This window comes from Rosa rugosa, chromosome 2 (genome assembly GCF_958449725.1).
Source record: "Rosa rugosa chromosome 2, drRosRugo1.1, whole genome shotgun sequence".
Lineage (NCBI taxonomy): Eukaryota > Viridiplantae > Streptophyta > Magnoliopsida > Rosales > Rosaceae > Rosa > Rosa rugosa.
In genome coordinates this window covers 55,776,116-55,789,786 of record NC_084821.1, presented here as the reverse complement: position 1 = coordinate 55,789,786, position 13,671 = coordinate 55,776,116, and the positions used below count along the sequence as shown (strand labels likewise).

The 13,671-nt window shown below is 35.8% G+C and overlaps 1 protein-coding gene and 3 long non-coding RNA genes across 4 annotated transcripts; 1 reads left to right on the top strand and 3 right to left on the bottom strand.

Moving 5' to 3' along the window:
- Window positions 1–2,069: 2,069 nt before the first annotated feature.
- Window positions 2,070–4,001, bottom strand: LOC133732498 (uncharacterized). The gene is made up of 4 exons (XR_009857152.1): window positions 3,953–4,001; window positions 3,153–3,828; window positions 2,704–2,760; window positions 2,070–2,600 (listed from the first exon to the last, which is right to left on the bottom strand). It is a non-coding gene; the product is annotated as an uncharacterized LOC133732498 (long non-coding RNA).
- A 520-nt stretch (window positions 4,002–4,521) lies between these two features.
- Window positions 4,522–5,095, bottom strand: LOC133732500 (uncharacterized). Its single transcript, XR_009857154.1, has 3 exons — window positions 5,004–5,095; window positions 4,690–4,832; window positions 4,522–4,594 (listed from the first exon to the last, which is right to left on the bottom strand). It is a non-coding gene; the product is annotated as an uncharacterized LOC133732500 (long non-coding RNA).
- Window positions 5,091–6,702, bottom strand: LOC133732499 (uncharacterized). The gene is made up of 3 exons (XR_009857153.1): window positions 6,606–6,702; window positions 5,297–5,386; window positions 5,091–5,204 (listed from the first exon to the last, which is right to left on the bottom strand). It is a non-coding gene; the product is annotated as an uncharacterized LOC133732499 (long non-coding RNA).
- Window positions 6,703–12,953: 6,251 nt separating this feature from the next.
- LOC133731078 (small ribosomal subunit protein uS2m-like) lies at window positions 12,954–13,568 on the top strand. Its single transcript, XM_062158540.1, has 2 exons — window positions 12,954–13,411; window positions 13,490–13,568. Exons 1-2 carry the CDS (start codon window positions 12,984–12,986, stop codon window positions 13,566–13,568), a joined length of 507 nt encoding a protein of 168 aa, XP_062014524.1. The 5' UTR covers window positions 12,954–12,983.
- Window positions 13,569–13,671: the final 103 nt, after the last annotated feature.

The following is a 13,671-nucleotide window of genomic DNA, read 5'->3' as shown; positions in this document are numbered from 1 at the left end:
CTTGTTATTTTGAAGCAACCATTTGCTGTCGATCTTATCAATGTCAAAATCCTCTCTTGGTTTCTGTCTTGCTCCTACTCTTACTTTTCATGTACAAATTTGTATCCTGACCTTATAAGCTTGTATTGATTCTGTATATCTTGGTCAACTGTATTTCGGGTTTCTACTGATGTATAATCAAGTTTCAGACTAGTTACATTTTTGTGAGGGATTAACATCCACTGTCAATTAGGAGTAGAGAACTCTCATCTGAAAGATTTGCTCCCTGTAAAGAAGCAACTCCATTCTTTGAGATGGCTTCAAAATATTAATCCAGTACACTTGCTGTCAACTGTTACTGAAGTTGAATATCAGATTCAAAAATAAGTTTCATGCTTAGTAGCTACAACATCAGATGGAAAAGATAATCGCAAAACCTTACAGGTATATGAAAAAGTTCATATATAACACACAATGACTGGTTCCTTTTCTCCCTGACCCTTTAAACGTCCGTTGATATATCATCTTTTAGTAACTGAGGTTCTGTTATTTAATTTTTTAATTTTTTTCACAGGCCGTTATTATTCCACTTGTGTAAAGTTTTAGAAAAGTACTTAGGAAAATGATCAAAATTTACACAGGGTGCAGGCTTGCATATGCTCAATCAATATCTTGTGTGCCTATTACTATTTACACTAGCTCAGATTTTTGGAAGAAAATTTTGAAGGCTTTGATACCTAATTCTGTGAGTACACATTTGGAGGGTTTGTCACAATATTTTACCTTCATTTGAACGGCTTGCTTCTAAAAGAGTTCAGCTTGAGTCACAGGCCGGTGTGTGTTCTTTGATAATGCGTTGGAATCAATTTTGTATTTGTGTAGGGACTGCTCATTCACCAAACAGGTTCTACAACCTAATTCAAGCTTCAATGAGGTTTTCTATTCTCAGTTAGCACTTATGATTTGGTGGAGTGGCTGGATTTTTGTTTGAAGAATATATCTGCTCAAAATTTTGGTGATCTATTTCTATTATACTTGTTGTGGAGTGTTTGGAAAGAGAGGAATAGTAGGTGGGATAATTAGAGGAGCCAAGCTTGTAATGTGATTCTTAAATCTGTTTCTAGAATCAGGGAGTTTTGAGTCCATAATGCTAAGAGTGGTAGCAATAACCGTGGTGCAAGGGTTCAGAAGTCGTGCAGCCTCCCTTGGGATTTCTTAAAGTCAATATTGATGGTTCTTTTACCCGTTCTACAAGAGTGGGAGGAATTGGTTTTGTTGTCCGAGATTCAGATGGACACTTTATTGCTGGAGGAGGGGGACCGGTTGGGAGCCTTTTTTCCCCTGAGCATGCTGAAGTTCTTGAGTGCAAGGCTGCCTTTGCATATATTATGTAGCAGTCTCTTCAACCTGTTATTGTTGAGACTGATTCTTTGGTATTGCAGCGTCAATTGGTGAACCCAAATGGTACAAATTCTTCTCTAGTGGGTCGTTTATATGAGGATTTGATAGAAAATCTAAATCACAGTCAGGCTGTGAAAGTTGTTCATGTTAGAAGAAGTGCAAACACTGTTGCACATTTGGTGGCAGCCTACGCTGCCTCTACTAGTCAGGATTTTATTTTTTCAGCTACCCCTCCCTTTTTACTAGCTGCAGTTGCAGCTGAACTTTTAGTCTTTTACTATGTAATCTTTTCCTACTTCAATAAAAGCTGACCTCCCTCTTATCCAGAAAAATTTACACAGGGTGCTGCTAATTGCTAAAGTGCTAAACAGACCCAGCAAATCTTTTAATGTACTCAGAAAAATTATCATGTGTTTTTCTTTATATTTTCTTATTGTGAAATGATATCAAAGTACAGAACATACAAAATATAGTGGGAGATTTTGCTGGGAACTCAATTACCAAAGTTCTATCTAGACGCAGCACATTAACAACACTGATGTGCAAATTCATTTCTGTCATCCAGCAATCCCATTTTCTTTTGTACTTTTCTTCCCTGATACGAAATGTCTTCCTCTCTTTTCATTTTTCTTATCAGAAGTCAAGGTCTTGGGCATTTTGTTATATATTTCTTCGTTGCAGTTTTTATTTTATATATAAGCGCAGTATGAAAAAAGTTTGCTTGGACTTTGTTAATTAAAGGGGAGTAACCTTGCTAGGAATAGTTGCCCGCGCTTTGCTGCGGGAGTTAAGATTGTTAGTGAATTGTTTAGGAAAGTACGTGATTATATACATAAGTAGTTGTGTGTAATGAACAGGACTGCCAACTGAAACTGAGACTGAATATAGTTGACATGAAACTGAAACTGAAAGAGCAAATGCCCGTATAATGAACAGGACTGCCAACTGAATATAGTTCTTGGAGACAGAATACAATTTTGAGGGCAGATAAACAGGACTGGTAACTGAACTTTGCTTGAACTTCCTTGTAAACTTGTTGAATTTCTTCTGGAATTTCTGCTTCCGCCAGCCTCTTAGTTCAATTTCCAGGTCATCATAGGTGACTTAGAATTGTCACAATGAAATTAGCTGAATAAGTTTTCCGCTTTTGCTTTTGGAATTTGTGCTTGTTAATTTAGTGTAGAAGAGACTTTCATCAGCTTTGATTCATTCTGGAATGTCTGTAGATTGATCAGTAAAAGAATTAGTACTATATCTAAATTGTGAAAAAAAAATAAAAAATTGTAAAAGACAGATTCAAGTAATAGCATTTTACTCGATTACCTGCAGTAGCATACAGTGAATTGTAATCCACTTTGTTGCAAAAGCTGAGCCAAATCTCTGGAAAACAGCGCAAAAGGATTGTGATCTTCTTGATCATTGTATAATCCAAAAATGGTTGATGTGATAAGGTTTTGAAAGCAGGCTGAAAATAATATGACCAAAAATTGTTGATGTGATAAGGTTTTGAAAGCAGGCTGAAAATAATATGACCAAAAATTGTTGATGTGATGAGGTTCAGATGTTCAGGTGCTGCACTACCTGTTGACGTCATTCAGGTACTTTAATAGAATTGAACTCCATCATATTGGTAATGCATGGCTTACACATTTGTGTATAAAAATAGAGAAAGCAAATCATGTAGACTCATTTGTAGTGAAATATGAAAAATGAATGATGGAAAAACATGCATCATGTCGCTAATAGAGAAAATTCATGCAAGAACTACAAACCTGCGTAAGAGCTTGGATTTCCCTTCTCAGCCAACTTTGAAGCCAACAGTTTGGCTGAAGATCGAAGATTGCAGAAATACAGTTTGAATATGCTTTACATAACAGTTTAGAGATTTAAACTGAAGATAAGTCTACTGCCCGTCATTCTTGGGGTCAGCAAAATGTCGATACTACTTCAGAAGGCACTTGATGCTTCTTCTCAGGGAACTTGGGGACAGCAATAGTCCCCTGAGATTTCTAAAGGTGCTTGGGGGGAGGAAAACCCTGCCAATACTTCTCAGGGTAGTTGGGGATGGCAAAAGTCTCCTGAGATTTCTAAAGGTGCTTGGGGGCAGCAAAATGCGGATACTACTTCAGAAGGTACTTGGGGGCAGCAAAAGCCTGCTGATGGTTCTTCTGAGGGAACTTGGGGACAGGCCAAGTTGTCTAAAGGTGCTTGGGGGGAGAAAAAGCCTGTTGATGCTTCTTCTCCGGGCACTTGGGGCCGGCAAAATTCTCTTGATATTTCTGAAGGCGGATGGGAGCAGCAAAAGCCTGATACGACTTCTGAAGGGTCTTGGGGACAGCAAAAGTCTCCTGAGATGTCTCAAGGCTTTTAGGAATGTTTTATGTTCCAGAATGATCAATACCAATCTGTGAATTGACCTATCATTAGCTAGATATTTAAACTCCAGCACTGCAGTCAAACACAATATTTAGATATTCAAACAACATCAGTACTGTGATACATCAAAGATGCCATTTAAGAAACCTGATTGAAGAAAACAAAAGAAGTTACAGATGCAGTTAATAGTGATTACCAGGAAATACAATAAGAACAAACAGAATCCATAATTTATATGCCAAGCACAGGGCCGGTCCTGAGATTCTAACGACCTGAGGCGAAGAATTAAAATGTGGCCTCTCAAGTATATATATATATATATATATATATATACGCCAAATGACAATATAAAATCATGTGCATGTTTTGAACTCAATCCAAAAAAAAAAAAAAAGTGTTTTGATTAAATAAATTAAACAAAAGTATTAAATTTTTATTCATACATAAATTATTTGTATGGAAAGGAATAGGAAACTGGGCCGCAAGGTGTGTCAAAAGAAAAGAAAAAGGAGAATATTGACTTAATTCAATGAAAAGGAAAAAAAACAGAGTGACACAGGTCAGAGCTAAGGCTCGAACCTGGGTTGTGAGGTAGATAGAGTAATTGGGCTACCGCTGGTGCAAGATGGTTCGATGTATCTTTTTCAGCAAAAATCGTATATATCCATATATAGTATGATATATACATAATTAAACCTCGGAGGCCCCTGGAAACCGGTGGCCTGAGACGGCTGCCTCAGGCGGCAGCCCTCAGGGCCGACCCTGGCCAAGCAGCACAATACGTGGTTCAGTATAATAGCACTGTAATCTATACTTGTGAGCGCTTGATAAGACAAAGCTGCAGACATAAAAAAAAAAAAAAAAAAGTAACATAAGTAAGTTTTCTACAACATAACCGCAATATAAAATGAAAAAAGAGCAACTGAAGGATACCTATCCCCCGAATCCTGGTTAATGTAATGCTTTTGAAACGAACATCCATCATATCCATGTATAATCGAAAAATTATCCATCTGCAACCATCTACCAAAAGTCAAAAATCTGACTATGGATCTTGTAGAAATTGACGGAACTGCCTAAGGAAAAATAGAACAAACAATAAAGAACGAATTAGATTCTTCTGCCTAAGAATTATTCGGACTCAAATTACGGAACTGAATACTCAATCAATCAATCAATCCAAAAAACAAAAAAAGACGATTGTTTTGCAATGAAATTAATCTTTGGGGAGCCAGGATTTCGCTTACATTTGAGGGGAGCGCCTCTTTTCCTCTGCCTTTTCTGCTGTCTAAGTATTAGGCCAGTTGCCAGTTGCGATTCGGAAGCTGAATTCTTTTTGCAATCCTATATAATCTCCCAATGTCAACCAACTTTGACATTTAGAAATGGAATTGAGTTCTACCCTATATAATCTCCCAATGTATCTTCAGTCATGTTTTTTCCATTGACTGCAAAAAAGTAAAAAAAAAAAAAAGAAATATATAACATCTCTGCCAACAGTGAAGAAAAGATCCAATCCAAAAAAAGTGCAAAAACCCACCTTTAAACTACCTGACTGAAGGTCAGCAGCGATCAGGAAAGCTCCGAGGCTTTTGCAAGGCGCAATCCTATTTGAAACTCTCATTGAAACCTGGGAAATTGATAAACTGCAAACATTGAGATACTAAACTATATTTGTGATTGACTTATTGCAATTGAGATAACAATTAACTATGCATATATGTATGCCAAAGTTCAATAGTTAAGAAATTATATTATTTTTGTGATTTCTCAGAAAACAACAACTTTTAATTCCAATTTGACTACTAACTCAATTCCTGTACTTGGTGGTACCCAATCATTTCACAGTTATAAACAAAAATCAAACAATAACAATTTCAAGCTAAAGGCCCATCATAACACACACAATTTCAACTAATCAGTTAAAGAAATATAAGTACAACCAAAGATGACAGTTGTTCGACTTGTTTTCAGCCCAATCAAAAAGCTACTATTGAAATCTGATTCTCTCTGAAGCTGGTTAATTGGTTATAGATTTCTACTGATGATGGTCTCCAAGGGCTTCCATTGGAGACCAAACTCTTTGCAGCAGTTCAGCTGCAATTAACAATTAGCAGCAAGATGGTTCCAGAGTAAAAATAGAAACAAAGGCTGGTTTTGTGGAAATGAACTATCATAAAAAACTATTATATTCAATTGCTTATGAAGATCAAAAACAGAAATAAAGGTGGGTTTCTGGAATTCAACTATGATCAATTGCTTATGAAGACTGAAAACAAAAACAAAGGTGGGATTTTGAAATTCAACTGCTTATCGAATTTAAGTACCATAAAAAACTTCAACCATTTACAACACTAAATTACTCTACTGCCAACAATCTTCCACAAATGAGCAGAAAAACCAACTATCTTAATGAACTGATAGCCAACTTTCTTTGCTTATTTAATTCCCACAATTGAGGTGTTGTCAATTGTGAAGCTGCTGCTGATATTCCATCGAACTTTCTCAGCTTGGTTGGCTATAATTCCCATTCCTTTCTGTGTACTCTACATTTTGTATGTGTATTGATAATTTGATACTCATATATATATATATATATATAGTGATATAGATATGTGTATTATAATTTCCGCGGGCTGCCTATGAACTCATGTTCTAATGTTGTCCATAATCCATAAGCAAAAACACAACAAAGAATAAAGAAGGAATTAAATTCTGCAGGCTAAGGATTATTGGGACTAAAATTAGGGAACTGAATACCCAATCAATCAATGAATCCAAAAAAAAAAAAAAAACCCATGAATGTATTGCAACGAAATTAAGCTTTGGGGAGTCAGAGTTTTGCTTACCTTTGAAGGGAGGGGCTCTTCTCGTGTTCTCTTTTTTCCTGACTAAGTATCAGACCATTTACCAGTTGGGATTGGGAAGCTTCTAATTGTCATTGATTGGTAAAACAATAGAGGCTATTGGAGATGTACGCAGTGTTTGAGGGAGGGCATAAGTCTGGCACCGAACTTAATCTCTTTTGGGTTTGTCTGTTGTCTGAATTCCTTTATATGACATTTTACATTGCCTTTAGCTGCCTCCTTCACATTGGTTTCATAACTTTTTGAATGAAATAAACTGAAACGAATTCAAACCTCATTGTTTTGATCCCAAACTACACAATGGCAGGATAGTTCCACACCATGTTTATTTCTTTGCATTGACTTTTTCTTTTTTCCATTGACTATATATCATCCAAAAGTATAAAATGTTTTGAATATGCCTGTGGCAAAAACTGTGCAAAATTTTACTCTAGGATCAATGCTTTAAAAAAAAAACGCATTAATTTGGTTGTTATACATAACTTTGTTGGTTCAAATATATAACAATGTGTCCATTAAACACAAAATATATTGTCTAGAGACATATTTGAAAATTTAGTAATATATAATATAGAATATCATTGCATCTTTCAATTTATATCAGTTTATTAAAATTCGAATGAATTTATAATGTATGTTAAATTCCAAACTAAAATAATAATATAATAATTTTGTTTTCAAATTTCTGCTATAAACAAATGGCGGGAAATGTATTCAATTTTTTCTGTTTTTAATTTTTTTCAATTTGCTTTGAAGACTGTATATACAATTTATAAATTTTGTAGCACATCTTTATAAACTATATTTTTAGTGTGTTTGTTTGACATTTGATTATCATTGTTTATCAAAAAATTTAAACCATTTCTTGATGTGACTCTAGATAGTGCTACATATAATTGTCCGTGTGTAAAAACAGGTTCTGATAAATATACACTAACTTGATTTAATGATTGATCTTTACTTTTGTTAATAGTCATAGCATAACATGGTCTTACTGGAAATTGTCGTCTTTTAAAAATAAATGGCCACTTATTTTCAGATACATTGAGATCAATTCTTGGTATGAAAAAATTTTGACCCATGTTTTTTCCAGTTAATATTTTTGCTTCTATTAATCTGTCATATAATTTTGTTATCATTAATCTTGTACCATTGCATAAACCAGATGTTTGATTTAAATTCCGTAACAGCATGACAGGCATCCCAATTTTTAAAATCAATTGATGTGATCGTAAGCCATTAAATTCAAGCGTATTCAAAAATTCAATTGGGTATAAAGTATTGATGCCTTCATTATTTCCAGAATTGACCAGTATGCTCTCAGCACTTAAATAAATTGTTTTCTCACCTGGTAATAAATTTATAATATAATCATTTATATCTTTGACTGTAGAATTTCTAGGCGTAACAATTGCACGTTCTTGTAAATAGTTAAAGTTATTGTAATTAATATTGAAATTAGAATAAGTTGCAAGAAAAATTGCTTCCATTGGATCTTTATATGTATGAATAATCAAGTCTTCTGGAATTTCAACCCAAGATGCATCTCTATCATTGTCATCATTAGTGGAACATATACTACCTTCTCCAATTTGTAATAACCAATATGCAAAACTTGAAATATTTATTTTTTTCCTGATCAGTCAAATTTTTTTTCGATAATCTCATATTTTCAGTTAAATGAAATATTTTGAATGATGACCAAAGATATGAACTGTTTAAGGAGACTTCAATTATTTGCTCTTTGCTTCCTCCAGTAATAACAGGTAAAATTTGTCTAAAATCTCCACCTAACAAAATTGGTTTTCCAGCTAATGGTTTATTAATTGCTGCATTATTTGAATTAGATAAAATATCACGTAAACATTTGTCTAATGCCTCAAAACAATATTTGTTAGCCATTGGAGCTTCGTCCCAAATAATTAAATTTGTTCTATCAATTAATTTTGCAAGATGAGTGCCTTTTTTTATTGGACATATTGATAAATTATTAATGGTCAGAGGAATTTTAAACCTTGAATGAGCAGTTCTACCGTTTGGAAGTAATAATGAAGCGATTCTAGATGAAGCAACAGCTAAAACAATTTTGCCTTCAGATCTTAATTTATTTGCTATTGTATGCCATAAAAATGTCTTACCAATTCCTCCATAACCATGAACAAAGAATGTATTACATGTCTTTTCTTCAATTGCTTTAATAACGTCATTATAAATAATTTTTTGACCTGTATTTAGCTGAGTTACCAAATTATTGTGTTCAAGCTTCAATTGAAAACGATCATAATTTAACTCTTCTCTCAATAATTTGTTATCTAATTCAAATATTTCATTTATATTAGGCATTGGCAATTGATGATCTTTCAATGAACTTGAAGATTTATTAAATATTTGTTCTAACTCAAATAATACTTTATTTTTCAATTCTGCTTCTGGTAAAATTAAAGCTGGATTTGTAAGTTCAAGTCTAGCTTTATGGATAATATCGTCGTACATATGCATCCAACATGAATTTAATAGCATTTCAGGATTTACAACATGACAAAATAATATTATTGTAACAAAAGTTGGCGAATTTTAGAAGATGTTGCAGTTTGGAAAGATTCTGTTAATGCTTCAATCCATTCTTTGTCATCACCTAATAAGCCTAAAACTTGGCAAGCTTCTTGGTAAGAACTATATGTAATGCCATTAACTGTTTTTATTGAATCATAGCTACAACATCCTTTTTGAATATTTAACAACATTCTCATGAAATATAATTCGCCTGCAACATGATATACATAAGCTATTCGACCAATTGTGTGATATTTTTTTCTTGGCGTCCAATATTTGTTACGATCATCCCAAACAAATTTAGTTGGAAATTTTGTATAAGTTAGTCCAGATCCAGCTGGGTAAGTTGAATTTGCTTTAAACCATCTAGTTAGCGTTGTATCTTCTGTGCTTTTTTTATTTATTATTGATTCCAGAGACTGATGTTCATTAAATATAACATTTTGTTCTAAAGGCATATGAATAGCTAAATGTTGTACAGCAGGATGCCGAGAATGGATTGAAAATTCAAATAACCTCCATACGGATTCGTGCGGAGTTAAATAACGACAATTAAGATAGGCAGCAATTTCGTCGTTTAAGTTTTCATGTAATAAAATTCGAGCTCGATCTGGTCCTTTATTAATATATTTAAATAAATATTTAATCAACATTGATTGAGAACACGATTCAACATTGATATATAGAAATCATCAGAGAAATGGGTAATAATATCAAGAAAAAAAACCCTAGGGAACCTATTCTCTCTCTCAACCCTTGTACGCGCCTCCGCGACCTACTCCCTTCAAGCTTGTCCGACTACGCCGCCATGCTAGGCGGGCCTCGGCCTTTGCCAGTGTGCGTTGAGCGTGGTCGGACGAGATTCGTTTTCTGAGATGCTTCTAGATGTGCAGCGAGGCTGCAAGCGTGAATGAGATCTGAAGCGAGTTGGTGCCCGGATCGATCCCGATTTGGCTACGGACTGGTGATGAGATCGGAAGCGTTTGGCGGCTACTGAGGGTTGACGGGGAAACTGGTGGCTGGGTGCAATCTGCTGTGACCTTTAGATTTGGAAGAGGATGAGGCTCAAATGCAAATGGGGCGGTTGCGAGGCTGGATAAGGCGGCGGGCGGCAGGAGGACGGATTTACAGGTCCGTTCTGGTGGCGATCTCGTCGTTTTGGTTTCAGTTGAGGCGCTGGCCTTGGTGTGTTGGTGGGGTGATTAACCAGTGTGCTACGACGATGGCAAATTCGTGGATGTCGATGGTGGCAGCGACTTTGTGGTTGTCAGTGGAGAAGGCAATGTCGTTCTTTGGTTGTGGTGCGGTGTTCTGCTCTTCACCAATGCTTTAGGGCTGGGCCTGGTGGCTAGCTTGGCATTTGGGCTATGTCCTTGGGCTAGATCTGTTGTTTATGTGGATGGGACATCTGGTGTTAGTTTTCTTGTCTAGTTTTTCAAGTGGTCTTAGTGGCTTCGGCCTACTTCTAGTGTTCTATAAGCTTCCTGTTTTCCTCTCTTTGTGTCTAGCATTTGAGGTAGAGTCTGGTGCTATGTAGGTTAGCTTCTCTAGTCGTACACCAATTGAGGTCTCTAGGCGGCTAGGGTTGCTATGGCAAGAACTTAGATAGTTTTGGAGTTTGTTTCATTTGGCTAGGCACTATGAAATGTGCGTATTTTGTTTGTTAATGAGGGTCACCTGTCATATGTTTGGCGGCTTGTGTCAACAACTACTTTTGGTGTGAGACAGCGTATGATGTACGTGCCTTCTGGCCATAGATAAGTAATGAAGTTATCTATTTCTCAAAAAAAAAAAAAAAAACGATTCAACATTGATATGAGCATTATATCTTAATAACAAATCTCGGTTATAAGGTACAATAAAATTATTCCCAATATGTATATTATTTTTCACTACAAATTTTGTGCTATCATCACGACGTTTATATATTGAAGGTCCATTTTTTTCGCATATAGTATTTATGCTATATGGTTTTGGAAAAATTTTTGAACATTTGCCATTTCACATGCAAGGAGATTTAGTATTTATTTGTTCACAGGATCCATGAATCATAAATTGACTTACAATTTCAAAAAGTTCTGGATCAGTATTTTAATTTGGTAATTCAGCTGAAATAATAGAATCTATATCAGTTGCTGTATAACATTTGTAATCTTTTTTTAACCAAAATAACATATGAGCATGAGGAAGTCCTCTTTTTTGAAATTCTATTGTATGAACATCTGCTTCAATTTCTCCAAAAGGTTGTCCGGATTTAATATAAGCAATCATATCTTGCAATTTGATTTTAAACATTCGTGAAATTATATCTGGTCTATCTTCTGCTTTATATTTGGGTTTTTCTTTTAAATATCGTTCTATTTCAACCCATTTAACATTGCAAGTAAAAGTTATAAATATATCAGGATTACCATATTGTCTGCAAATTGCCATAGCATCTTGATAATTGTTAATCATATTTCTTGGACCTCCTGTATGAGAACTTGGTAAAAGAATTTTTCAACCTAAGTCACAGACTTTTGTAGTTTTTGCCCTGGCATTATAAATATCTTTATAAGTCTCGGTTCGAAATTTTTTTTGGTTCTGTCTAATCTAATGTAAACGACTTTCTTCAACCGTTGCATAAGCATCTACTAAATATTGTTGAAATAATCGTCCACCTTTTAACAAAGCACTCATTTTATTATTTCTATCTTGAAGTTGATATGTAATAAAAGCTCGCATTGATATCTTTTGTTTTTTTTTTGTGCGGCCTTGTCCAATTTGATGCATTGGTAGATTTATTCTATATCCGTTTTCACCATATGGAAAAAGTATTGGATACTGTAATGACATGTATTTTGGATGTACTCTAGAAATACGTTGTAAATTTCCACTATTTGATTCAATAATGATATCTCTATTTGAATCATATTCTCCAATGTCACCAACTATTAAACCACCAATTTGTTCACTTGCTGGTTGTTCATATTGTTTACTATCAGTAGGTTGATGATCAAGTATAGTCATATTTAACGAAGGTAGAGACTGAGCTTCAAACTTGTTTCTCATTGTTCGAAATTTTTTTACCAAATCATTATTTTCATCAAACATTTTTATCAATCCTTGTACAATATCTGGCTTAATATTCGTATTAACATGAGTAGGATCAATAGCATTAATACGATTTGAAATCTCATTTTTTGTATCATATATGTATAGTTGAGCATATTTAGGACATTCTCCATTAGAAGGTAAAACAGAACCCACTAAATGATGTACTTGACCACTTATCTTAAAAACATAGGGACCTGATCCAATGTTAATATTAAGGGTCCTTGACCAAAAGCCCCAAAATGAGCCAAAGTTATCCCACTTACCCCAGCAAGAGATTTTTATTCCCACTAACCAAATTTAAAACGAAATAACTATTTTGCCCTCAATCTAATTAATGAATTACATGACATGCCACTCTCTCTCATCTCTCTCATCCCAATCTCTTTCTCTTCTCTATTCTCTCCTCTCTCCTCTTTCTCTCTCTCCAGACCAGTCTCTCTCTCCATATCGACGCTGGCGACCTGCTGCATCTCCTCCCTTTGCCTGAATCTACGTCGCCACCTTCTCCGGCGAGCTGCTTCAGAGCTACAACGACAGAGATGGGCTCGGATTGCAGATCATTTTCAGTGCAGTCTCTCTCGCAGGGCCGCCTTCTCCTTCGGCAAGGAGTACAGATCCAAGGTCAAGGCCGAGCTCTCTGAGTTCTGCGCTAACATCCTGAGGATTCGTCTGATTTTCATCACCGCCGTGGCCGAGAACAAGGCCCGCTTCATGTTCGTCAACACCAACTCCCTCTGGGACGAAATCGTCGAACAAATGACCAAGAAGATCGGCTACTACTCTCCCTCCATGAACACTCTCTGGCGCACCGGCGGCTTCCTCACCAATAGTCACAGCCCTAAGAAGTTCAGGTCTCGCCGGAAGAAGATCGTCTTCAGATCGACTCAGCCGCCGGACTGCCTCGTGGTTTTCGACTCCGAGAGGAAGTCGTCGGTGATTCTCGAGGCGCATAGGTTGCAGATTCCGATTGTTTCGCTTGTGGACTCGGACATGCCTATCGAGTACTACAACAAGATCACGTATCCGATTCCGTGTAATTCCTCGGTGCAATTTGTGTACCTGTTCTGCAATTTCATCACCAAGACGTTCATGCTTCAGCAGAAGAAGAGCGGCGCCGTTTCGGCCGAAATTGAGACTAGGTGTGTTGGTGTTTTTGGTGCACACCAGGTGTTTGATGTTTTGATTGAGTGAGATTGATGTGTGTGTTTTTGTTGCAGTGAGCGAGTGGGGATTATAGAGGAGGCTAAGAGCGCAAAGAAGGATGAGGTGCTTGTGGTTCAATCAATTAAAGGATGAGATCCTTTAATTTAATCATGTTTTTGTTCTTGCCTTAATTCAATCAATCTTGTGCTACAGGTCTATTGGGGGGCAATAGACGTTTTGAATTAATGTAATCTCC

Coding starts and splice junctions, on each gene's coding strand:
- LOC133731078 (XM_062158540.1), top strand. CDS start 12,984: ATGTTCGTCAACACCAACTCCCTCTGGGACGAAATCGTCGAACAAATG. Junction 13,412..13,489: donor TCGGCCGAAATTGAGACTAG/GTGTGTTGGTGT, acceptor TTTTTGTTGCAG/TGAGCGAGTGGGGATTATAG.